At 37.5% G+C, this 27,849-nt stretch overlaps 1 protein-coding gene and 1 long non-coding RNA gene across 3 annotated transcripts; one reads left to right on the top strand and one right to left on the bottom strand.

The window, feature by feature from the left end:
* Positions 1-23: 23 nt before the first annotated feature.
* On the bottom strand, positions 24-14,236 carry CBLL1 (Cbl proto-oncogene like 1). Of its 2 annotated transcripts, none has more exons than XM_001362519.5 (6): positions 14,099-14,236; positions 9,912-10,079; positions 7,676-7,776; positions 6,807-6,890; positions 5,071-5,144; positions 24-3,850 (listed from the first exon to the last, which is right to left on the bottom strand). In XM_001362519.5, exons 1-6 carry the CDS (start codon positions 14,109-14,111, stop codon positions 2,815-2,817), a joined length of 1,476 nt encoding a protein of 491 aa, XP_001362556.1. In that variant the 5' UTR covers positions 14,112-14,236; the 3' UTR covers positions 24-2,814. The 2 variants fall into 2 exon arrangements, with proteins under 2 accessions (XP_001362556.1, XP_007504181.1); XM_007504119.3 differs by having other exon boundaries at positions 7,676-7,773.
* Positions 14,220-27,849, top strand: LOC103101768 (uncharacterized). Its single transcript, XR_001624945.2, has 4 exons — positions 14,220-14,356; positions 17,425-17,501; positions 17,877-17,935; positions 27,239-27,849. It is a non-coding gene; the product is annotated as an uncharacterized LOC103101768 (long non-coding RNA).

The following is a 27,849-nucleotide window of genomic DNA, read 5'->3' as shown; positions in this document are numbered from 1 at the left end:
TCTAAATGAAGACCACTGAAAGGTAATCATATGTTATTTAATGATCCTGTACAAGATTTGTGAGGCATTTTAGTGACAAAACAGGTTTTTAAAATAACAGGTATTTTGTGAAGAGAATTTCCCCCAAAAAACTGTGTGTGTGTATATGTATATCAACAAAAGGTACTGATGATAACTGAGTTGTCTTCTATCTTCAAAGAAATTTAACTGTACAGAAAGTTAAATTCAAAGTAAATACAAAAATTCTGAATTGCCCCAATCACATCACTACTTGGTAAAAACTCATGTAGGCAAAATAAGTATTTATGCTTCCATTTTATTGTTTTTAAGAATTAAACTGCCACCTCAGTAGTCTTAAGAGCAATATAATGAAACATACATACATTTCATTCAGACTTAAGTCCATCATAGTTTTAAAGGCTTCCCTGAAATAAAGCTGGGTTTCACATGTTTTTTTATTTTAAAAAGCACTACTAAGGTCTTGTATTACACTTTCACCCACCCACCCAATAAACAATAACCAGTCTTCTTTAAGCCCAGTATCAGTTAAAAATTGTCTGCAACATATTCATTTGATATGGCTCCCTGTATTAAGAAATATACATATTTCCCAAATTTAATAGCAAATAAGCTATCACTGAAAAAAAAAATGCCTACTTCTACAATGTGGGGTTTATCATGATACTTAATTTGTCTCCAATATGTAGGCTAAGTGGTTTCAGACTGAATATAGTTTCAAATTCAATTCTAGGAAATTCCATGTTAGAAAAATCATGAAAACTAGCAAGACTTCAAAGTGAATTTGGCTATTTTTTTAATGACAAAGCAATGAAGAGTTCTCATTGTTTAAACAGCCCTTAATTGGAATGGGATGGGGGGGATGGGAGGAAAGGGTGATTTTGAAGGAATGAGAGGTAAATTTGGCTCAGTTCCAAATGCCTGCTAAAACAGGATAGAAGAATTCATCACCAAAACTTTGCACTACTTCCCTCATTTTTCTAATGACAAGAACTTCTCATCTTCCTACTAGAAACATCACATTAACATTGGAGTCTGACTATATTTTCTTAAGGTTGTTGTACCTGATTCAATTTTTGCATTAGCTTTTTCAGGCAAATGAAAAGGTCATTTGTAGTACCTCTAATTTCAGCTCTAACTTGGGAGTGCCTTGCATCTAATTATCAAAGTGAGAAAAGCTTTTCATCTTTTCAACTACCTAGCTGAGCAATCCCATTAAAGATGGTCATATTTTGTCACAAAATATAAAACCAGATAGACTTCTAAGATGTGCTAAATGTATATACTACAAACTATCTACTGGATGATCTGTGCATACCATAAATTTGTTTGTACTAAGTTACAGCACTGTATAGGGGGAAAAAAATCTTCACATGGTTTACTTACAGGATATTCAACTACATCCTAAGGAATGTCAACTCATACATAAGTTAGGTTTAAACTAGTCATTAATCATCTACGTTGGACTGTGAACAAGACCCTGTAATGCAAAAACTGACTCTAAAAAGGCACATTAAAAAGTATGAACATTCATCTAACTTCACCATCACTTTTTCATTCCGCATGTGGGAATGAAGCAATTTAATACAGCTCATTAACTCCATGTTAAAATGTTTAAAAAGTTAGATAGTTTTACCAGAGACTCAATTAGTCATAAATGAGTACTTTTATAGTTCAAATTAGAGGGGGAAGCCCTATTATAAAGTACATAAAACAAGCCTGAGTATATTTAAGTTCATATTTCCAGAATAATTTCCTTCACTGATATATTATTTAAATGCCTTAAACGGTATTTAAACTCTAATTTGAAACTCTATAAACAAGAAACCACTCAAGCCCAAGACTAAATTCTATACAGGAAAGAGGGATTTTTGGTAGTCTATACTGTTCTAAATCTTTACCTTAGGACAAAAAACCAGAGTAGGACATACATATTTCAACTGAATGCTATCATTTAAACAATTTCTCTAAAATAATCTTAATGTGGTACACTCTGTGAGTCTATTAGTAAACAAGCAAGAGCAAAGGCATCACCAGCTTGGAGCCTACAAAATCTTACTTTAGCCCTGACTTTTTGAAGGATTTTAACATCATTAACACAAATTGCTGTTACTATAGTCCTGCAATTTCAATATATTTGGTGCTCCTGAGGTTGCCTAAAAATCAAAAGGCATTTAAGTGAAGTGCAAAACATACTGTGCCTATGACTTTCAGTGCAGTGCCTTGAATGTGGAAGAATTATCCTTTACCATTAACTGTCTGCCTTACAGTAACTAGAAAATTTGTATACTCATAGAATTTTATTTTAACCTTTGGGAAAATATTAGTGGCAAAACATATGGTTTTAAGAAACAGTATGCAACTCCACTCAAGTGCACATAAAAAATAGCATCTTTACAACCATATTGAAATTTAATTATTTTACACAGGTTAACAAAATGTATCACAAGAAAAACTAAACATTGGATTTAACAAAAGCAATACTTCTGAAAGTGGTACAATGTTTTGATTTTTTTTTTCCAGGAAATAATATTACAAAATGATCAACTCTGGGTCAATTTACCACACTAGGGGCACAAAGTTGTTAAAATATAGTTGTGCTCTACTGAGCCACTTATCTGCACTACAGTATACTTGAAGTCAGTCCTAAGGTCAAGGCTTAAAAACATTTTAAGATACAAGACCCTAAGAGTGTTTTATAGCCACCTCTGTAAGAGGTGCTTTTCCTCCCTCAAAATACATAAAGTCCCCTCCCACTCCCAACCCCCATTTTATCTTCAGTTCAAAACACTACTATCATTGGTAATATGGTCTATATCTCGTCTGATCAGGATGGTGTGGTCCAGGAAGTGGGGCTTGAGAGGGCGGCCCCTGCATTCTTGGAGGTGGAGGTGGCCCTCTTGGTGCAGGCCATATTCCAGGACTCATTCCCCCTGGCTGTGTGAATGGAGGGCTCAGAGTTCCTTGATCTTCAGTGAACTGTGGCAAAGAGTTAGGATTATAGTGGTGAGGAGGGGGAGCATTTACAGGGGGACCACCATGTTGAGGGGGAGGAGGTCCTGGTGGAGGATGATTCATGTACGGTGGCATCTGGGCAATGATGTGTCCAGGGGGTGGGGTAATTGGTGGAGGAGCAGAGGTCATTGGTGGAGGAGGAGCTTGGCTATAAACCATATGAGGAGTACCTGCTGCCTGGGGAGGATGCTGCATTGGATGGCTTATTGGTGGTGGAGGAGGAGGTGGTGGTGCATAATGTTGTTGTGGAGGCATAATATGATGAGGGTGGGAAACCACTGGTTGACCCTGATATTCAGGGTGATGGTGAGCAGGTGCTGGGGCTGGAGGGGGTGGTTCTCTGGCACCTGAATTTGAATCATCCTGAATAGGGACAGTTATTAAATTGCTGTGTTTTCTTGTTGAAATTCGAAAGGTTTCCTGACTGACCGAACGAGGTGGAGGTGGAGCCATTGACAACTCTGCAGGAGGAGCTCGAATATCCTCGTGGGGTTGATTATAATGCTCATGTGGCACATGCTGCAAAGGAGGTGGTGGCATCATGATGTGCTGCTTTGGAGGAATATGGCTCATGTGATGCTTGTCTGGAGGCATTATAAAACGATCAGGAATTTCAGCTGGTGGTGGGGCAATGGGAGGATGGACATTTTCAATTGGAGGACGAGTAACAGGTTTTGCAGCTCTCATATGACGGTGGTTGATGTGAGCCTGTAAGTCTCTTTGAGACAAGTACGTTCTTTTGCACCCTTGAACAATGCTACACATGAAGAGAGAACCCCGCATACACTGCTCAATTCGCTGCACAGGATCATTACAACTAAATTAGAAGAAAATACATTGGTTAACTGATAACAACAATCCCCAAACACTGCATTTTATGCAGCAAACAAAAACCTATCTATAAATGTTATAAAGTTATTCATAAAACTCTGCACAATTTCACATCTGAAAATTACAGTGCCTGGCCCTTAAATCCCATCTTCCTGCTAGTTTTTATAGACCAGCAGGCTATTAACTTGGTTTCTATTTCAAAACTGAACTTAAACTATATTCTAACAAAAGTATCCCACCCATAGTTTTTTCATCTTTAAAATCTTATTAAAAAGAAATTTCTATATTCTAAATTTTCTAAAAGAATCTTACACTCTAAATTTTTATTCAAATACATGTTAGCAATGGTAAACTAGAGAATTTAGCACTTGTGGCCCAAGAAGCTAAAATTCTCAAGCCTGGAGTAATTCAGTCATTTGAAAACAGTCACACATTGGGCACTTGAGGCGTGTTTAAAAAAAAAAAAGACAAAGATAAAATTGCACTTCTTTCTAAAAGAAATCTAAATTAGAGCTTTCAATATGTAGAAATAAAACAAGCTTCAGGTACCCAAAAGTCTCTATAAAATACTCTGTATAGTTACCACTTAAAACCAGCAACTTTTTATTTTAATTATTTGTGATAAAAAGCTTACTAAAATGTTACACTTTTAAACAAAGTATTATTATGAATTCCCTTTGCTGGGCTGTAAAGTAGACCAAATAGCTCCCAAGGCTTTGAGTTTTTGCATTTTTAGTTTTTATAATTTTTCAATTTTCCCAATATGTTAGTAGTTTTTGATCTCCAAAATCCCATCAGATTACTACCAATAACTAAAAGGATAAACTCAAAGAGAGAGGATAATTGAAAGAAAGAAAACGCTAGAAACAAATAATCTCTCTCTCTCTCTCTCTCTGATTAAGAACAGTGAGATAAATCTTTTACAGATTCCAATTTGTACTAACAAACATGTTGTGGAATGCCTGACATTTATCTGGAGGATCATAACCAGAGAATTAATTCATACCCTAGGATCTTCATTTCAAATTTGATCTTTGTTCTTAAGCATCTGGGTTTAAACCCAGTACAAAAGCTCCCAACCAACATCAAAAATAGTCTGAGGAACTTTTTGTAAGAGAGCTTATTGACAGAACTTCAAGGCAAAAACACAAGATCACACTCAATAGAGCACAGAAATTTTCCTTTTTAAGAATTTAATGCTCTTACCCTGGGCACATCTTATCTGCCTTTTTCTCATGCAAAATAGCACAGTCATAGCAAAAAACATGCTTGCATGGAATCTGTGGACAGAGACATCATTACAATCAACATCTTATATTAATTTATCATTTTTCTATGAAAATATTAACATTTATCTAATACCAGACAAGGAAACTCTTATAGCTTCATTTTCCCACACTCATTTTTTCCTAGAAACATTATATAATTTATTTAATTAAATCCATTTAATATTCATCATTTATCCCCTAAAAGTCCCAAGTATTTCCAACAATATATTTTTCTTGTTTAAATCAATAAAAATATCATGAATAATTGAATGTTACCTAGCAACTCATATACTATCATATTCTCTGGTTTATTTTCTGTATTTATTATCCATTATTTATTCTACCTTACCAGATAGCAAAATATAAACAGATTTTTATGGAAGTACTTAAGAATATAAATTTAAAATTATCTTTTTCCAGATGAAAAATTTTCAAAGGGGGAAAATATTGTTTAAATTGCAACAAAATTAAGACACTCTTGTTCATTAACTCAGTTCATTAGATCACAAACTTGACTTCAATAATATAAATCTTATATCCTGTTACCAAGTAACCAAGTATTTTAGTTCCTTTGCAACACTACATGCAAATATTATTATTCCTCCATAAATAAGGGTTTATGAATATATATTTGACCAAATTTATAATTTATTTCCTAGTCAACATATTAATCTAAATAAGGAGAGGTAGAGGTCAAGGGATAGGAAAAAGGAAGAATGTAAACAAGAGGAAATAATGATAAATGGATGTGAAAAAGACTGAGTTAAACCAGTGGACTGTAGGAGTAACACTCCAGGAGAATTTCAAAGTTACATTTTGTTGAGGGAAAAGGAAGGGGGAATGGGGGGGATAAGAAGAGGTTAAAGGTATTCTGGTGGTCACTAACAAGTTATGAGCAGAAATGATAGTTGCATATGATATATATATAAAGTGATATATAGGATAATAATGAAAAAACATTCCTGTGCATTACCTTATAGGAAATTAGAAGCTAAAAGTAACATATATGTTTTATTTAAATCACAATGTAGACCATTATTGTGGATAAATTATGAAAAATCTTAGAAGGGACATAAGGAGCCTAAGCCTAGCTCTGTGAGCATTCCCTCTCTATGAGAGATAATGAACAAGGTATTGCATTGCAAAGAATAAAGCATCACTACCTACATAGTTCCAGGCTTTGTATGGCATCAAATAGCAGCTTTTGTTCAGAAAGGGAAATAAATTTCTAACAGACTTAGCAAAAGGGGGGAAATGGCCACCAAAACCATAGTTGGTCTTAACTTAATGCTAGCTAAGTGCCCCCCTGCTTTGAAGGAAATTCCATGTCCTGTGGTGGTTGGGCTTTCCTAGGATAAACTGTTTGGTGGAAGAACTGATAATATATGTAACTTTGTAACTGAAACTGGTTAAGTAATGAACAAAATATATGTCCACAGGCAGGACAGGATATTTAGCAGAATCTTTACAGGGATAGGAAAAGGATGAAAGGATTTAATGGTATATTAAGAGGGGATTAAACCCAGAAAGGAACCATGTGTCTAATGGTTAAGAAAGGGTCCCTTAAGAAAATTCTACAGTGTCTATTCACACAGGGAAGGGCAGAGACTGTATTGTTAATAAAGAGCAAAGACAATCCATGACAAAGAACCCATTTAATTCAGTAATACTTACCATGCGCCCATAAATTTTAATAGGTAATCCACATTTATCACAGAAATGGACTGGAGTATCATCCTTTTCACCTAAGATGTTTATCTGTTGAAATGACATTATTATTATTATCTTAAACTAGATAGTGTAATTGATAGTATCTAGTATGCTGGGTTTGTTTAATAATTAATGTAAAAATTAATTTTTATACACATACATCTATGTCATGATAGCCATTAAGAGGTTTTTTTTAGGGTGGAATTATCATGTCGGGACCATATATTTCTTTGTATTTTACCCAGCACCTAATACAGGGCATTATCCATAGTAAAATACCATACATTTTTGTTAACCGAAGGAAAACATAACTTTGTACACATATCCCCAATGGTAATGATTCTGTTCCACACAATATTTTAAACCTCATTTAAGACACCATAGTATAGTGGATAGAGGATTACCCTTGGAATCAGAAGAGTTGGCCAGCTAAGTACTGCCTCTGACAAATTTTATGTATTTGCCTTCCATCTTAGAATCAATACTGGGTATTGGTTCTAAGGCAGAAGAGTGGTAAGGGCTTGGCAATGGGGGTCAAGTGATTTGCCCAGGGTCACACAGCTAGGCAGTGTCTGAGACCAAATTTGAACCCAGGACCTCCCATCTCTGAGCCTGACTCTCAATCTACTGAGCCACCTAGCCACCCCCGACTATGGATAAGTCTTAACCCTTCAGTGCCTTAGACAACTCTAAGTCTATAAATTAGAGCTAAATTGTCAATTGGAATAAATTGAAGGATGATACTCACACTAAGTTCCCTAGAGAATATAAATCATAGGTTTGGAACAGAAAATATGTACATTATCTACCAACATATACATATGGAGTTATACCTGAAAGTCCCAAAAAATGTGTCCAGGAAATCTTCGTTGATTTCCAAACAGGTCACCTCCTTTACAGTCATACCGTTCTTCTTCATTATAGTCAAATCCTTCTGAAGAGAGAAAACATGTATCATTACCTTTGAACTTTTCACATTGTACTGCACCAAGTTACCACTGATGGACAAATTCTTTCATTTACACATATAATACACACTTCCTACAAAAACAACACATTTAGAAAGAACATGAAATATTATCTACTAAAATCTCATTTGTGGCATTGTGGCTTAATGATTAGTGTGAAAATTTAGGGTCAGGAAAACCTGAGTTCAAGCTCTATACCCAACAATTACTAGAGGAATATCCCCATGTTAGGTAAGTGAGTCATTTAACCCCTCAGTGTCTCAGATCAGTTTTACAACAGGAAAAATTAAGGGTTTTTGTTTTGTTATTGTTTTAATGAACACATTAAGACATTTTTCAGGGATTTTTCCATTCTTGATTGGTTCCAAGATAGAATCATTAAATAAAAAAGCTCTTCCACTTTTCATTTCTAAAATGAAAATGACAGCCTTAACAGAAAAATGCAAATAACACTACTTTTTTTTATATTTTAACCTCCACATGATAAAATGGTATAATGAATAAAGTCTTGCTCTTGAAATCAGAAAGATTTGGGTTCAAGAATTACCTGCATAACCAGGGCAAGACATTTAACCTCCAAATAACTGATTCAACTTTACAGACTCTAAGTTACTGATAAGTTACTACTAGCTTCATGACTTTTGGACTCCTCTGTACCTTTCCAACCTGCCTCCCTTTTCCAGGAAACTCATCACTGGGAAATCTTATTATGGTGCAAGATTGAATGCCTGGTATTCAGATCTCATCAGTACTCTTTGCCACCTTGGACCTTGTAAATGGAAAAAAGGGCCATAGGATACAGTGCCTCAATTTTAAGAATGGGTTCAGCACAATCTTCTCCCCATTTCTTGCCATCTACACTGTTTGTGGACTTCTTTGGAACTCACCAATATACATTCTCTACTCCTTTTTTTCAATTTCCTTTTATCTGTTGTTTTCCCCCCATTAGATTGTAAACTCCCTGAAGGTCAGGGACCATTTTTGCTTTTATTTGTATAACCAAAGATTAACACAGTACCTGGTACAAAGCAGATGTTAAATACACGTTTATTTACCATATGGAAAATTGACCTTTTCCATAGTCAAGTGCATAGGATAACAACTTTGGAGAAATATGAAGGACATGGGACTTTGGAGGGCTCACTTATAAAAATTGACCTTAAGTATCTCATTTAAAAGTAGACAATTTAACACTACTGATTCTATTTAGAATCCACTTCAATTTCAGAAAGAGAAGAATTTGACATCTCTTCTGGAATAGTAACTAGAAGCACATATATATTTTTAAGTTAGTTACTTAGCTATATTAAATAGCCTACAACAAATAAAAATAAGAAACATGGAAAAATGGTGATGAGAGAACTTTCTAAAAGCAATACAAAGATGTTAACTCTTAAGTACTTGCATTTTAAAAAGGACAAAGCTGGAGCATTCTAAACATGTGTGTTCAAGTGGTAGTTCCTTAGAAAGTTTCTCAGAAGTTTCCCCAATCTACTTACATTATCTCATTCATAGATCTCATGCCAACTATATATCTTAAAACAAAAAGGAGACTGGAGAACTATAAGTATTTTCTAAACCAAGTAATACTAAACTAATCAACAGCAAGGGAAATTAAGAGCATTATTACCAAAATATTTCAGACTATACCCACACCATTATCCTTTGTATAACTGTGACATCAATGCAAAAACCATGTTTTCTCATCTTGGAGTTGCTTGATCAAATTAAGTCTTTTTCCAGGGGGATCCTACATATCATTAGGGAAAGAAACTATTATAGGAGGTCATTGTCTTTTAGTGTTAAGAGTGAAAAATTGATTAAAAACACCCAGATGTCTAGAGATATTTGATATGGTTTGGGAGTTAAGAAAAGTTAACAGATTCAGGATTTTTTTAACTTCAAAACAGATAAACATTAAAAGGAAAAATGAAAAGAAAAAAATCAAAATAAGAGGACTAGAAAGTATACTAAAAAAGGAAGGCAATGTAGAAGATTAGAATTGTACAGACTACATTATGGGTATAAGTATATAGGCAGGGTATTACTAGACTGGGACAGTAACATGATAAACAAGGATAAGTTAATTCAAATTTATTACCTTCATCACCAGGCTGTGTCTTAGAAGGCATTCTGTTCATAGTCCTTGGAGTTCGAGGAGCTGGTTTGGCTTTATTTGTCTGTTTGGAGATTAGCTTTATAGGTATTCGTCTTCGAACATCAAGGCCACCCAACGATCCAGAACTATTAGTGCCTTGTAAATCATTGTCTATATTAAAATAAAAGTGACTTCTTTCAGTTTTCCCTCTTAAAACATTCTGCCAAAACTATGAAGTAACCTACCAAATACTACACTGCTTTAATGTCAAACATCCTAATTTTAAATACCACCATCACATTTAATTGTTCATTTTTCTTTATTTTTGGTGAAAACTTTTAGCATTTTTGCTATGTGATACCTAAACATTTAGTCATTACAATTCCTCTACAATGTTAGTTTCATGAAGGAAGAGGCCGTGTCTTATTTTAAAATCTACTGATCTTCTCCAGTTTCAAACTGAGTTTTCTAAAGTGGATATCCCAGCAGAATGTAAGCACTGAAAGGTCTTATACCAAGTTGGAAAGACCTGAAAGATTAACCATCTGATAGGCTGTCATTTGAGGACCAACTTAGCTAAGTTTGTAAACATTGGTTACTAGATGAATGTAGCCCATTAGGTGATGAAATTCTTTGGGCACAGTAATTCATGAAGACTGTTTATTTAAGTTGTTGATAACTACATACCCCCTCCTCTCTCACACAAATGAAATCCTGGATCTTTTACATGGCAAGTGATTACAACAAGATTTTTTAAAGGGATGTAGGTACAAACAAAAAAAGAGAAATTATTTTCATGTACAAGTATTTTATTCAGGGAGATATAGCACAAAATACTTCCCCTCGTAAAAAATACACACAATACGGTAACCAGAAATCACATTCCTGTGGTACAAAATAATATATTATATGTAAGATATTCCTAGACCTGTATTATCTTTGAGTTGCTCTTAAATAATACTTTTTTTCCACCCAAAAAAGTAGGCTGAGAGAAGTATAATGTTGCTGTGAGGTTTATTAAGGCTAAGCTAGACCAAAATATTGCTTCCTGGGTCCCATAAATCACTTATTTGCAGTTATCTGTAAAGCTCATTGATACTTGTAAAGCAGAACAAAATGCCTTATCTCCAAAGCACATGAACTGCATAGGTTAAGAGATATATATGCACTTCTAAGTGTTTAGTGCAAACATTTCCAAGAAATAACTGTTGAGGCTGAGGAGTGACTTTCCAGTTAAAGGAAAAGATGTTACTTCTTTTACCTATTAAAAGACAAAAATGATGCCAAATTTCAGTTAATTTAAATGATTTTTTTTACTGTTGTTAAACATTTCAATAAGTTATTGTCTTGTCTGAAGATGTTTAGGACAGTTACCTAAAACTGTTCAGAATAGATTACGTAAAGCCTCCTTGAAGGTATTAAGTTGGACTTTAAAAGCTAACTTCAAGATCATATTCCCAGGTTTCTTTAATTAAAGGCTCATGTTCAATCCTACAACTCGTTCTTTTAATCAACAGGAATCTACAATTATATAGTGAGAGATGCAGAACTGAACCTCAGACAATGCACTTCAAGGAGCATTTACTAAATGCCTGCTATAAGCTAGGGGCTGTAATAACAAAAACATATATGAAAGTCCCTACTTTCATGGGAAGGGAGAAAAGGGCAACATTAATCAATGCTCAATCCACAGGTATTTATTAAAATGCTTTTATTATACAGCATTTATAACATACAGGTAAGTAAATACAAAGAAATGTTGGGTAAGGGGAGAGAAGCATCAACAAACTAGGGAATTAAGGAAAGGATTGCTATAATTCCAAGAGTTGAAATAGCAACAAAATAATCCAAAATATTTTTCATTACCAGTTTCTTAATATTATTTTATAACAACCATTTCTGACCAAGCCATGGTTTTAATATAAGGTGGGGACAAGAATCAACAAGGGTAAGAGAAAAAAATAGTATCAAATATAGCAAAAAATTTCTAATAGTGTTAAAAAGTGTCAACCTATTTCTCTAACACCTTTCACTAAAAGTTCAACAAAGTGAACTTATTTCACTTTCATCTTTCATTTTTGTTGCTTTATCTAGTGAAGGTATTTAAAAGCCAAAATTCAGGCAAGGAGAATTGTTGGCATGAACTTTTCAGGATAGTTCTTCCCCTAATTAAGATCTTACTTCTAACTTTCTTAGAAGTTCAAAATTTTGCTTTTCTAATAATAGCATATATTATTGTTCTCTCTTCATATTAGAAATGGAGACTGTCCATTGTTTTAGTTTTGTTTTGAGTTGAAAAGCTTCAAATAGCAGGCCTTTTTTCACTACACAAATGGAAAAGTTCTCTGATCTGAGGTTACAACTGCAGCTGGTAAAGTCTGTTCTTTATTACACTGCCTTCTGTGTCTTAAGCTGAATTAATGCCTCAGCTTGGAGCTGATAAAACATTTACTACAGTATATTTATCCATGTTTTTAAAAATTAAGGTACACTGCATATATGTTGCAGTTCTTATTCTAAGTCAGTAAATCAAAACTCATGTATTAAATGCTTACTATGTATCCAACAGAAAGCAGTTAGATGTAGGGCTTAGAGAATCCATCAAGAGAACTGGAAGACAGGAAGATTTTAGTCGCTGTGTGACCCTGGGCAAGTCACTTTAAGTTTTGTTTTGTTTTTTAAACACATACCTTCTGTCTTAGAATCAATATTAAGTGTAGATTCCAAGGCAGAAGAGCAGCAATGGCAGTTAAATGATCTGCCCAGGTTCATGAAACTAGGAATTGCCTAGGATCTCCCCTCTCTGAGCCTGGCTCTAGATCCACTTAAGACATCTAGCTGCCCCTAAATCACTTAACTTCTGTTTGCCTTAATCTACTGGGCAAAGAAATGACAACATGCTCCAGTCTCTTTGCAGAAGCAAACTCAACAACAGGATTCAAGTGGTTCAGTGGATAAATCTAAGTCACTGAACAACAATATAATGTACCAGATACAGATGCTATGGGCTAGAGGAAAAAAAAAAGAAAGGAGGTCCTTGCCCTCAAGGAGTTCACATTCTAAAGTATGAATAGCCAAGTAGAGAACTTGCAATAAGAAAGCAATGCTTGACTATTCTACAATAAAATTTCTCAAGCTTAAGTTTAAAATAGTTGAATGTAGACCTAAAACACATAAACCCCTAAACAAACATATCTCACTTCCAACAGTCGGACAAAAATAAATATTTTGCTACTTTGGGGGGGAGCAGTTCTCTGCTATAAAGTCAAGATCCAGGAATTCTGGTCCAAAAACTTCCAACACATCTTTATCAGCACATAAATACTAAGTAGATATAATTAACTTAAACTTTATAGACTACAGACATCTCATAAGCATCACTGACAAAGAGACCAAAAAAAAAAGTATGGTTAACAAAGTGGCTGAGAGGAAAGAAAGAATTGCTTTTAAACTGAGTCAAAAATGAGGAAGCTCCCTTGGTTGTAAACTCCCGACGGCAAAAGGCCCAAATGACAAGGTTCAGTGAGGAGAAAAGGGGAGGGGGTGGGGGTGATGGCAGGGTTTGGTTTGGACTTTATACAAAGAGTGCCCTAAAGTGGAACTTGAGATCATATCCGGCTCCTTCACCCTATCTATAACACACAGGGGACAGACAACAACGAAGCTATGGGACAACCGTAGCATCCGCCTGAGACTGCGAGGGAAGAGGAAACTGCAGGGACTAGCCTAATCTCTCTACTCCCACAGAGCCAGGGCTGGGCGTCCCAAGGTCCCCTCCCTTCCCCAAAACCCTAAACTGACTGGAAAATACTCTCCGCCGGCAGAAACCGCGAAACCCTGGAGATCGGGGAAAGGTGGGCACAGAGGAAGGAGGCCTTGTGGAAAACCCAGCGCTCCCCACGTAGTCCCGGGGTCCCACTCCGGACCAAGACCGCGCCGAGGCTGCAGTGCGGGGGGGGTGAGGGGAAGGGGGAAATAAGGGGTGTAGGCCGAGAGGTATGAGGCCGACCCTAGCCGGGCACCGCCGAGAGGACAGAAAGGAGGGAAGGGGGGCACGTGGAAGCCCTCCCTCACCACTACAACCCATCCCCTCAGGACAAGCCCGGTTCCGCTACGCCAGCCAGGCGACGGCGGGTCTCGGACCGGCCAAGGGGTCCATGTAAACGAGACCCCCCCCTCCACCTCCTTACCAGTGTGGTCCATGATTCGGCTCGAGGTGCACTCTGGGAGCGGAAGTCAGGGGCGCCCGAGACTCTCCGGGCGCGTGCGCGGCGACCCGGCCCGAGCCTAGTCAGCGGAAATGAGACGAGAGTGGCTTTTGCTGGGGTCTGGGCAATGAGAAAGTTCGGAGCACTTTGGTATGGGGCAAGAGAGAAAGAAGGAAATTCTTCGCACAGAGCGCACGGAGACGGTTGCTTGATAAAGAAGTCGCTGGGGCGGTCTCCTAGGTACAGGAAGAAAAATTCATCCGCAAAAATATCAAGCCACCTTTTCCCTATGGTGGGAGAAAGGGGATGGGGAATGGGTGGAGGCGGTATTTCCTGGTCGAAGTACTCCAACTTCCGACAGGCTTCGCGGCTCCTCCATCCTCACTAAGCTTGACCTCCTGGGACTTGTAGTTTGCGCCGAACCTCCGCCTCCCCGCGACTGGTTGTTCTTGGTGCGCAGGCCCAGCCGTTAGGGCTTCTGTGGTCTCCGCGTTCCTCTCCCCTGGCCGCGGAAAGCTCGAACAGGAGTCTCGGGGAGGCGTGGTTAGTCTCCTGCTATTCCCTAGGGTCCCGAAGGCTGCGTGCACAGTTCGGGTCTGGGAGTTAGGACCTTAGCGCTTTTGTTTTAGTGAGTTTTGTTTTCGACTTGGCGTGCCGCTGAACTGTGCGCAGAGTATCCCACCCCAGTCCATTAACTTTATAAAAGTTTTTAGAAGTTTATGTGGTAAAAAAAAAAAGAAAGAAAACCTTATGTAGTTCAGTACTTTATCAGAGAAGATGCTGGGGGCGTCGCCTGGGATCCCATTCCTCGAGGAATTTGAGGTCAGGGCGAAGGGAGTTTTTGAGTGCTTCAGTACAAACATCTCCACATACACATACAGTGGCAGTCTTAATAGGTCTTTTCTCCCCTCATCTGCCACTGTGCCCTAACCTGACCACTCCTAAATGCTTTACTGTCTATAGACCTATAAGTATCCCGCAAAATAATTATTTTGAATCTATTTTTGACTAAGAGCAAGACACTGGCATCACCTGGTTGGGGCATTTTTTCTGATCGCACCTATCAACATGGAATCTAGAAACCCCAAACTTGTGGCCTAGTGAGATCTGGTGAACCCCAGGTTTCAGGACTAAGCCATATCTGTCAAGGCCTATTATTGCATTGAACCCCTTAACCTTGATTAAAGAGTGATTTTTTGACTAATAGTTATATATTTTTTCCCCAGCCAACAGACCCCATGTCCAGATTGCTCTCTCCCCTCTGTTCCCACTTCTGACCTCTCTGGTTTCCTTTAGGGCTCATCTAAAATCCTACCTCCTACAGGAAGGATGATGAGTTACAGTAAAATTACAATTATATATATATATATATACATATATATAATAACCAGAATTCTAAACTCCTAAGGACCTTGTCCTAATTACCCATCTCAATCTAAGATAAGGGTTCTTCTGGGAGTACCCTGAAGGCAAATTCCCAAGGGACAAAGGTAAATTTGGGGGTTCCATAAAACAAGGTCATTGAATCCCTAGATTGAAATTGCTACTTAACATCTGTGTGTCAGGTTACAGGCTCTCAGTATTCTTAACTATACAATGAAGATGTTGAACTAGATGAATTCTAAGTTCCCTAAATCTTTGATTCTACTAAATAGCATAGGACTAATCAGATCTCTGAAGATTAAAGATGACATGAAGAACAAAATGTATCTCTTAATCTCCTAATGACCTTGTCCTTTGTGGTACCTTCAGGGAACTCCCAAAGGAACTTTTGTCTTAGATTGAACAATAAATCTTGAAGTATCCAATGATCTCAGCCTAGATAGAATTAGTAGATATAATCAAATCTTAAGTACCCCTTTGTCTTAGAAGTTTCTCCAATTGTATCTAGACCTCATCCCCCTGGCTGGTATTCTCCTTCCCTTGTTTCCCAGTCAACCAATCAGTTGTCCATCCTGTCATTTACTCCCCAGTATAAGACCCCAAATTCTTCAGTTCATTAGAAAAATCTCCTTTCAAGGTACATTTTTTCCCTAGAGGAAGTGTTTCCATAGTCCCAGAGCTTGTCTCTGTGTGGTATTTTGCTCATGACTCTGTGTGGTGGCTGTTAAGAGCATTGTTTTCTTTGTCCCGATTAAAGGCTTCTTCTTTCCAACTACTTTGGTGGTTCTGTTTTTTCAAGGTTGACACTCCTATTATTCCATGGTTATGTGAATTTTAGATTTACTCCACCCTGCTTAGTCTTTAGAATTTTAGCAACCAAGAATTGTATACACCCCCACTTAAGGATTAACTGTAGAGGAGGATGGCCTATGACCAACATGTGCTAGCAAGTGACAAATCAGAAACAATTGACTGACCCCCTGGGCTGTCCCAAGCCAAGCTTGAACTATCATTGGTACATGTGAGGCACAGGAAGTGATATAAAGAACTGCCTATATATTTCATGTCACTTCCTGTGAGCGCTGGCTCGGCAGCATTGGGAGCTCTGGGCATTTTGGCATGCTTGTGGCATTTGGCTCTGTAGTGTGGTTTAGGTGAGGCATCTTCCCTGAGCGACCTTGGTGAGTGGAAAGACTGATTCCTCCTTTCCTTGACCTCCTGAAAAGCAACAACCTCCTAGGAGGCCCCTCATCTTGAAGGTGACCTTGTGGCTGGAAGCCAAGCTAGATTTAATCTTCTGAGAAGGCCCCTTGGCTGAGGCTTCTGAACTCCCTTTGACTTACTCCAGGCCAGAGAAAATGTCCTACTCTTACCTTCTCCTTCTTCTTAATTTCTTCCTTCTATTGTAATTAAACCACCATAAAAATCCCAAACTGACTTGAGTATTCCATTGGGATTGAATTTTAATCCCTGGCAACTACTAATATGATCAGTCAACAACCCTAATTTTACCCCTAACAGTTACATCAAATTGTTAATGAATGATTTTAGATCTGGACATTTAACCAGCTCCAAATCTACCTGACTGTACCATTATCCAGTTCACATTTCTCTTCTGCAAGAGTAGCCTTTTGCTTTAGTAATATACATTTGAGAGCTATATAGAAAATGGACTAAAGAAGTGTCAATGTGGAATCTAGAAACCCCCAAATTTGTAGCCTAGTAAGATCTGATGAACCCTAAGTTTCATCAGTTTAGGACTAGCTTGTAAGTGGGAGACCCCAAAGCTTGTATTTGTTCCCATGAGAATCCATCCTGAAGGGAATCTCAGGCTAGCAGTTTCAGACTGAATAATGGACCCTAAGGTAAATGACAGTCCCAGTTAGGTGGAGCTAAGCAAATACTAACTACTCTTTTTGTCTTAGGTAGTCTCCCATTGTATCAGAGACTCTTTCCCAAGAAGACCCACACCTGGGCAGGAACCATCCTCTTAGTATCCATTGTAAGTAGCTCCGTCCCTTATACCCTAGCCTCTAGCTATGATTCCTTTCCCAAACTTGACTGTATCCTGTCAGTATAGTCTGAACACACCCATTTCCTTGTAGCTATTGTAATGTCAATCATCTTTCCCTGCCCCTGGATCCCCCAAATGGTATATAGGTCCCCCCAAATTCTTTTGTTCCTTGGAGTTGTCAATCTAGGGAGGTTGGCTCTCCCAAGGGTCAGTGACCAGAGTAACCAGGGTCTCAAGGGACTCTGCATGAGTGTATAGCATGTAGCTCTGTGTGGAGGCCTTGAGGAGAGCAACTGAACCCCTTTCCTTAAGTAAAGAGTGGTTTTTCTGACTATTTAATAGTTCTGTGGTTTTTTTTTCCAGTTAACAGAAGGAAGACTGTAGAGTAAAAGAGTACTTCAATAGTCTAAGCAAGAAATTAGGTGAGTAAAATGTACAAAATATAGTTTGTTTCTTTGGTTAAAGTGGAAAAGAATTGAAAACTGAAGGAGTGCCCTTCAGTTGGGGAATAGTCAAACACAAATACTATTGTGCTGTAAATGATGATGGAGATAATTTCAGAAAAAAAAAACCTGAGAAGATTTATACAATAAAACATAAAGTGAACAGAACTAGGAGAACAATCTTCACAGTAACAGCAATAGTGTACTGATAATCAAACATGAAAGACATTTTAACTCTAATAAAAACAATAACCAACCACATTGCTTTTATTTATTAATAGAATTTATTTCCAACTACCTCAGCCCTTCCTTCTCTTCCCTCCCCCCCTCACCCCACTCATCATCTGACAAACAGACATGTCTGCATAAATTATGTCATTTGTGTTTTCACATCTTAGTTCATTCTCTGGTGGTAAACATTCATGAGTTATTCTTCAAATATTAAATCTATAGTTATGAGTATGGCCTCTTGATTCTACTTATTTTGCTCTTAATTATCTCATGTAGTTCTTTCCAAGTTTCTAAAAATTAATCTCAATTTTTATGGCACAGTAGTATTCCACCACAACTATACACCACAATCCATTTAGCTATTCTCCAGATGATGAACATCCCCTCAATTTACAGTTCTTTTCTATCAGAAAGAAAGCTGCTATAAATATTTTGAAACATAGAAGTTCTTTTCCTTTTTCCCTGACTACCTTGGAAAAAAGACCCAGCAATAGTATTATTAGGTCTACGTGTATGCACAGTGTTTTAATTCTCTGTGTGTAATTCCAAATTGCTATCCAAATAGTTGGATCAATTCATAGTTCCATCAACAGTGCACTAGTATCCCCACTTCTCCATATCCCCTCCAATATTTGCCAGTGGGCCTTTTTGTCATTTTAGCACATAAGGGCTAGAATATAAGGGGTTAAAATTAAAGGGTTGGATAATATATTTAAGAGTGTGGTCACCAGGAATTATTACTCAATTTCAAATGAATTTTTATGGTAATTTATTTACAAAAAGAAAAAGAGTAAAAGTAAAAAAATCAGAGAGAATAGATATTTACTTTGGCCTGGTCCAAACCAGGCAGGGCTTCAGAGTGTGATAGAGACTGGCACTAGAGAAAAAGTGCCAGACTGAAGAGTATATGAAATTGATCACCTTGATGGGGGAGGGGCCCCAGGAGTGAATTTCTGGAGGAGAGAAGACTGGCTGGAGAGCAGTGAGGTCTCTCTCCATCTGGAGACATTGAAGAGAGAAGGTGGGAAAAGACTTTCTTCTGAGGGTTACCCACTTTTCCTGCTGGTGACTGGAAATCTTTCCCCCACACACATACTTCCCAAATGAAGGGACTTTCTGAAGAGAAACCTGAGCAGATTTTACCTCAGCTCCTGTTGCTCAGGAGTGAGTCAACCTGACTTTCTTTTGAGGGGCTCAAGCTGCCAAGGCCTGAGTTCCCCCCCAAACTCGAGGAGGGAGGAAAAGGGTTTAGATAGAGACAGGGACCTCCTTTTCCCACTTTCCTTTTTCCCATTCTTCCCTGCTCATTATTCCTTTTGTATTATCTGATTGAGTTAACATTAAAAGTTATCTGTTCCCCAAGCTGAGTATGAGTGAACAGATCAAAGGGGAGACCCTTTTTGATCTCGAGTAGTAGAAGGGGTACAAGAGGGACAAGAGTGAATTGGGGAGAGCAGCTTTAGCTAAGAAGGGAAGGCAGAAGGTGGAAAATCTTCAGTACTCCCTCTCCTCTCTCTGAGCCAACCCATTACAGCTGCTGTCTCCCCTGTACCCTGCTTTGTGGAAAATGGGGGGTTCTCTTTCCTTTCTCTCTCCATACCTCGGGGTCCAAGCCTCCCCTTCTGTGTATATTCCCTTCCTTATCTTTTTTTAATTTTTTTTTTAAAAGAAGAGGCCCCAGCAAAGGGGAAGCAGAGGTAAATTAAATAAGGGTTTTAGCCACAAAGCCTCTTCCAAGAAGGGGGGCCACTCCAGAGTCTTGTCCCTCCAAAAAGTCAGGGAAGAAGTCAGCCTTTTCACTCACCCACATAGTAGTTCAAAGGGAGAGATTTAAGAACAGTTTCACCAAGTCCAGGGACTCAGGTCCCTTAAGCAGATTCTTCACCAGCCTCCAACTTGAGTTCAGAATTCCAGAAGAACAAAAAAGTTGCAACTCCTTTTAAAGACGCTTCTTTGCATCACTTCTTGTGCCTGCCTCTACTTTACATGGACCAATTATAGTCTATAAATTTTCTTAGAATTGCCCAGGGGGCAGTCAGTCGCTTCTAATTTGTCACCCACTTTAAGCACATGTGGGCTATTGGCCTCTCCCACTTAAGTGTAAGTGGGGTGTATATACTTTACTGGTGATTTAATCTAAAAATAGGCAAGGGAGAGTTAATCCCATCTTTACAATCAAATCTGAGTGACATGATAGCTTGGAATTGTTTTGATTTGCATTCCCTTATCTAGAGTGATGTCTAGCATTTTTTTTTCTTATACATGGCTTTGATTTCTTCATTCAAAAATTGCCTGTTCATATTTTTTGCCTTTTTATCAATTGAGGATGTCTGTTATTACCATAAATTTACAAAGTTCTCTGTATATTTTAGATAGGAGACCTCTGTTTGAGAAACTATGAAAAATTTTTGACAATTTTCTGCTTTCTGTGCAAATGGAAAATTTTCAACACCTAAGTTACATTCCCAGCATCCTTTTAAATTACATCCTCATTTTATGTAAGAATGCTTAGTAGATAAATTTGGCTTAGACCCACACTGCAGGGCTCTGTTTGGACTCTGTTCAGAGTTTGTGCTTTTGGTAAAATGCTGCAGGTGTGAGTCTCTGGCTCTTTTTGCTCTGTTCACTTGACTGAAAGAAACTTTTTTCTTTACCCTTTCTTTTGATTTACTATTTAAAATCCTATGTAATTTTAAATACTAGGAGTCCTTATTCATTTTTACTCCTACAAATTTTGGCAACCACAAAGGGATACCAGAACTAGAGGAACCAGATTTCTTCTCTTGCCGTGATTTTCCCTCTCCCCTTTTCCTTCTCCCTTCTCCCTCCTGAAAACCTTCAAACCCTTCTCAGGCTCATTGCCTATACATGCCCACCAGAAGAGACAGGTAGCTGGGTCCCTCCCTCACAGAGGTTGTTCCTGCTAACTCCTTCTGCTGTCACTGCTGCTTGCTATTCCTGCTACTGGTAAGCTTTAAATTCTGTGCCCCAAACTCCAGCCCAGCGAAGGGGGATTCATTTTCCCTTTTCAGGAGGGTACGGGTCCTCTCTCTTAACTAAGTCCTTTTCTGTCAGATAATTTTAGGGTTGTGACTTTAAATCTAGATTTAAATGGTCGCCAAATAAAATACCCAAGTCAGTCTGGAAATTTATGGTAATTTAATTAATATAGAGGGAAGAAATTTAAGAAGGAGGAAAGAGGATATAGGATTTCTCCTACCTGACCTATGCCAGGGGGAGTTTTAAAATCCCCTCCTCTTGGTCTCTGAAGAAGATTAGAGGCCTCTGAGAGGAAAAAGTTAGAAAGAAAAGGAGGATAATTCAGCCAGAAACTCACCACGGAACTGGATAATAGCTTGTAGCCACATGAAGATGCCGAAAGGCTCATCACGCAGCTCTCAGCTAACTCTCCACTGCCAATCAGGAAAGAGAGAGAGTGTGTTCTTCAGGGATGAAAAATCTCAAATATATAGACCTTTCATCCTTGTGTCTCCTCCTCTAAATTTTCACATCTACCAATCACATTAAAGGTATTTTTTTTCTCCAGGACTGCCCATACTTTTAGTTCTCACCTTCTTTGATTTGATTATATCTTTAGAGTTACTTAACACTTCTTTGTTAAGTTCACCTTTTGTGAATTACTTGACCTTTTAGTGATTAATTTAACCTTTATAGTTACTTAACACCTTTTTGTATTAGATCTAAAAATAGGCTTAGCTTAAAGTTCTAGCTTCACTATAATGTGAGAACTAAGTACCTTCATTGTTCAATCAGAAGATTACAACTTTATCTTCCCCCAAAGTCCCGTCCGAAGTAGGGTGGGGTAATTTAGAGTTCCTGAGACATTCCTGATTTTTGTTAAAGTAAGTATCTTCATTGTTACAAACAGGAAATAGCTAAATCCAATCTTCATAGTTCCAAAAACCAACCAAACAAACAAACAAACAAACAAACAAAAAAAAACCCACTTAGCTTCCTATACTCTTTCTTAGCAAAACAAAACAAAAACAAAAAACAAAAACAAAAAACCTCTTCCCACTCCATCTAAAAGGATTTCTCACCCCAAAAACCAGCCCATAATCTTTAACATAAACCTGCTCACCCCTGCCAATAGAGGCTAATATTGAGCACTCAGTATTTTTTCCCCTTTTCTGCTGAGCTGTGCTATCTTTCTGCCAGCTAAGGGCACCACCAATAATAAATATATATGTACATAAAGCAACTAAAAACAAAAAACAACAAAAAAATCCAATATAGCCTCACTATATCACTATAGAGAACAAAAGCAGAACAATATAATTGCTTCTCTACAAGAAAGGCTTTTGACTTTTGTCAAATTGGAAACCATTAAGGTTCCCAAATGGCTCCTTTTCCTAATGCTTCTAGAAATTCTTCTTTTCCTACTTATTAAGATTAAGATGCAAAAGGTTGAAAATCAGAAATTGCAAGCAAAAATACAAGCAGCAGTACAAATTCAATTGGAAAATTTCAAACACTCTTCACACAATCCAATAGAAAAGGAGGATCTCATCCAGATGTCTAATTCAAATTTTTATGAGCCTGTTCCCAAACTTCTCAGAGAGGAAAATCCCATTTCTCCTGAAACACAGACAGACTTTTCTCATATGTCTCGGATGGAAAATATCCTCTCTCGTTTTGAGCAACTTCTGGCTAAAACTCCCTCTCCTGATCCTTCTCCTGATGCCCCTTTCTGCCCTGTACCTTCTCCCACCTCACGACCAATCCCAGACCCAAGAAACCCTCCTCCTCCTACCATATAGGTTCCTACTTGTACTACCTCAGTATCCACACAGATACCTCCTAGAAAACCACAACCACTGACTAATTCCTAGGAATATCTTTTCCCCGTAAGGGAAGTGCCCACATTCACACCAAATGGGGATGGCTTAATATTAAGAGAACATAGACCCTTCACACCGAAGGATATTAAGGAAATTTAAATGAAGATGTTCCCATTTACAAAGATGAACCTATCCTTGTCACAAAAAAGATGACTGATATATTCTTTCTTTTTGATCTTTCTTATAAGGATGCTGAACAATTGCTCCATGCCTTTTTGACCAAATGTGAGAGGGATTAGATCATCTCTCATGTTAATAAGGTCCAGGGGTGCAATGCACCACACTGGCCACCTGTAGATCCTCATTGAGACTATAATGATCATGATGAACATATGCAACTACAACATGCTAGGGACACCATTCTAAAAGCAATGAGGGAGTGTTCAGAAAGACCTGATAGCTGGACTAAATTTGAATGCTTGAAACAATCTGATCATGAGACACCCTCCCAATTTATGGATAAGCTCATTGAACTGGGAGGTAGGTACTTGGACTTTGATATTTTCTCAGAAAGAGATATTAGACACATAAAAAGACATTTTGTAAACAACTATTCCACAGTAGTCTAAACTTACTTTAAAACACATTGCCCAAAATGATCTATAATGGACACTGATGAGTTGAGGTGAACTGCTGCTTATGTCTTCAAAGTCAATAAAGAAAAACAATAAAAAACTAATGATCTACCAGAAAACATCCAAAAAAAATTAAAATCTTTAACTGAAATAATTGATAAACAAGAAAAATGGCATGATACTCAACCAATGCCACTTGCCCCTCTCCAAGAATCTAATTATCGATCCCTAACCTGCCACTTCTGTGGAAAGCAAGACCACATAATGATGAATTGTAGAATTTCTTCCAAATAATAAAAAAAAATCAATGGAATAATACATATAAAAAATATAATTATAATAATGAATTTAGAAATCATAATTTTAGAACTGATAGCTTTTCTAGAAATTTAAATCAAATAACTGATAACTCAAACCAAATGACCCCTCAACAGAATATTTTAAGCAGAGCTCATCCCCAAACTAAACAGGATGCTAATGCCCCTCAGGGGGAAGCCCAAGGAACTACCCAAAGATTATGAAGGTATATGGGGGGAGGGGGCATTGGAATTAGGACATTGGAATCAAAGGATATAACCTTTGAATTTCCAGACCCTGATGTCTTATTACCCATTATCCCCATTTCCTGCCCCCCCATAGTGACGAATCTCACGTGACTTTAATGGTTGGTATTTCTAATTATGACTGTCTTCTGGACACAGGAGCCTCCAGGTCTGTATTGAGGAGTACACCTGATTCAGATTGCAGTTCCATCGGCTCAATAAATGTAGTGGGGGTATCGGGTACACCCCTAAAGGTTCCAAAGCTTTCCCTTCGGATGGTGTCTGTGGAACCATTGTCAGTGGAGCATTCTTTCTTCTTGATGCCTGGCTCCCCTATAATTCTTCTGGGGAGAGATTTACTATGTAAACTGAGAGCCACGATAAATTGCTCTCCTAATGGCTCTATCTCATTAGAGTTGCCAGAGGAAACCTTAACTTTGCTCCCAGTCCTTTTGGACATTCAGGACATACAGAAACCTCTTACTTTTCAAATCCCAAATGATATACTTGAGCCTCTCTGGGCCACATCATCTTCTAATGCTGGCCTACTTAAATCAGTTGTACCTGTCCAAATTAAAACAAAATCGAGCCCACCTCCTTTGATTCCTCAGTATCTTCTCTCAAAGGAGGCAATTATGGGCATTACACTGGTAATAAATTCACTAATTGACAAAGGCATCATAATTCCCTGTAAATCTGAATACAATACGCCCATCCTCTCTGTTAAGAAACCAAAATTGAGGCCCGATGGCAAGCATCACTGTCGATTTGTCCAGGATTTGAGAGTGGTTAACAATCATGTTATAAAGAGACACCCCATAGTTTCCAATATAAACACTATAATTTCTTCTATTTCTAGTAAATTTACATACTTTACTGTAGTAAACTTGTGCTCCGCTTTTTTTCTATGCCCATACATGAAAATTCCAGACCTATTTACCCCAATTTGAACACTTACAAATTGATTTTATCTACATGCCAAGATCTAGACAGTATAAATTTTGTTTGGTCATAGTTGATCAGCTGGCCAGGTGCCATATCTACTTTTGTTACCACAACTCTTTTGAAAGAAATTATTCCTTGTTTCAGCCTACAAGCACTAATTGATTCAGATAGAGGAACTCATTTTACAGATTTGGTCTTATCACAAATTTATTCATGTTTGGGAATAACTCCTAAATTTCATACACCATACCATCCCCAGAGCTCCAGCCTAGTTGAAAGAATGAATACAGAACTTAAAAATATGATTGACAAATTGTGCACAGAGACTCATTTAAAATGGCCTGAAATTCTACCTCTGGCTCTATTTTATCTCAGAAGCAGACCCAGAGGTAATTTACACATCTCACCATTTTAGATGCTATTTGGACATCCACCTATTCAGGCACACCATTTACCCCTGCCTATACGTCATTGTTAGGAGGAGATACAACCATTGCCACATATATCAGACAATTACAAACTAAATTGCAAGAACTCTATGATTTTGGAGCTGCTGTTCAGGCATGCCCCATAGACTTCTCACTTCATGATTTAAATCCAGGTGATAGTGTCTACATAAACAATTTCAAACGAACTGGGTTGACTGAACCAGCTTATAATGAACTGTTCCAAGTCCTATTGACTACACTAACAGACATTAAAATTGGGGATAGGGACTCATGGATTCATTGTAGCCATGTAAAAAGAGTACTTTCTGTTGATAATGAATAAAAGACTGTATTGATTTTATTTGACTATTGATTGTGATAAAACTTCCCCATTGTTGGATCTGTATTATTTTGTTGCACTGAATTTGATCCTTCTACTTAAATTGTCCTTATTGAACAATATATACATATATATGTGTATATATATATATTTTTCATATATATATAACCTCAAAAAAAAACAAAATAAAAAACAAACAAGCAATATTATGACCTGTATTGACCTGATGTGCCTTTTATAACATTTTATGCCTTCTGTAATTTTTTTTTCTCTTAAATGTGTTATTGCTGCTATACTTTCATTACTTTATCTACCTCATTTGCACTCACATTGCGAATCATGGCAAGTTAAAGAGGAAATGAATCTTATTTTTTGGCAAGTAGCCTCTATATTTTACCTCTGTAATTGTGAAATATACACAATATTTATATTTTTTTCATTATTGTTTTTCTTCCTGCATGTGCAATAGAGTGAGTTTTTCCTCTCATTTTTTTATATTCAAAGCACATGTTACCAATATTGAAAAGATTTTTTAACTGCTTTACTTTTTGCAATAGAATAACATAAGATGTCCATTTGACTAGCATATAGATGTGTACCCAAAATGTTTTGGACTTTCAATCTGCCACTAACTTATATCATGAGCTTTTGCTCAGTAATTATGTCTTAATCAAGAAAAAAATGGAACACAAAGGAGCACAGAAGTTGACCTGCAAATTGCCACACAAGCACAAAAGGTGAAAAACCAAACCAGTCCTACAGGGATTTATGACATTCTGCACAAAGAGCATAAGGACTTGATCATTTGTGAGGCTTGAGGTTGCAGCTGTTTAACATGTGTTAAATGTAGCACTTCCTTGTACCACACTCTTTATCGAGTGTGGTGTATATATATAATAACAAATAACATCGATTATTCTGGCTCTGGCTCCATTATCCTTGAAAGCAGAAAAAAGGATCAAACCAGGGAATGCTATTTCCCATTTGTTTTGAGACCTAATTTTTTTTCATTTTTTTTCATAATGTGACAACTTACTGTAGTCCAGACTGCTAAATTGGGTTAGTGAGTGATTGTCATTGCAGACTTATGGGACATGGATCACTACAAGAACCTGTTGTGATTTGTGAATTTTTTTTCCCTTTCTCCTAGAATTTTTTCACATTTTTGATCTTCTATATTTTACTCAGAGGTTATTTTTCAATTTCTTTGAATTCTTTGATGTTTTTGATAATTGATCCATATGCCTTATGACTTGACCATGTATCCCTGTGTGATTCCTATGTGTATCCCTGTATCCTCCTGGGGGGGGAGGGGTTGTGTTTTTATTTTGTAATGAAAAGTTTTAAATTCCTTTTCAGAAAAAAATTTTTTTAAGGATAAGAAATTTGCTGCCTCCTGGAATCCAGAGACTGTTCTTCTTGTGGAAGATGCCATGGAGATGCCCGTGGAGACTGAATGCTGCTCCAGGAGTTCCTGAGTAAAACTGAATGTGCAGAACTGAACTTTGGGGGTTGAATACATTTGTTTATATGTGCTTTGTTGTACCACAGGGGACTTCCCCCTATTTGTTTGTGTTCGTGATTCTCTTTTGTTTCCTTATCCCCAATTTGTTGTATTTTCCCTGTGTAAAATTGTATGTACCTTAATTTAATTATGTTTAAAATGATCCATTGGGGAAACTGGTCTCCCAAAGGATCTCAGGGGGATTTGTGCAGATGGAAAATTAGCAACACCTGAGCTACCTTCCCAGTGTCCTTTTAAGTTACATCCTCATTTTATGTAAGGATCCTTTGGAGATAAATTTGGCTGAGACCCATCTGCAGGGCTCTTTTCTCGGGGCTTGTGCTTTTGGTAAAGTACTTCAGGTGTGAATCTCTGACTCTCTTGGCTCTGCTCACTTGACTGAAAAAAAGCTTTTTTCTTTACCCTTTCTTTTGATTTAGTATTAAAAATCCTATATATTTTTAAA

The sequence above is a fragment of the Monodelphis domestica genome, chromosome 5 (assembly GCF_027887165.1).
Source record: "Monodelphis domestica isolate mMonDom1 chromosome 5, mMonDom1.pri, whole genome shotgun sequence".
Classification (NCBI taxonomy): Eukaryota; Metazoa; Chordata; class Mammalia; order Didelphimorphia; family Didelphidae; genus Monodelphis; species Monodelphis domestica.
This window is presented reverse-complemented; position numbering and strand designations above follow the sequence as displayed.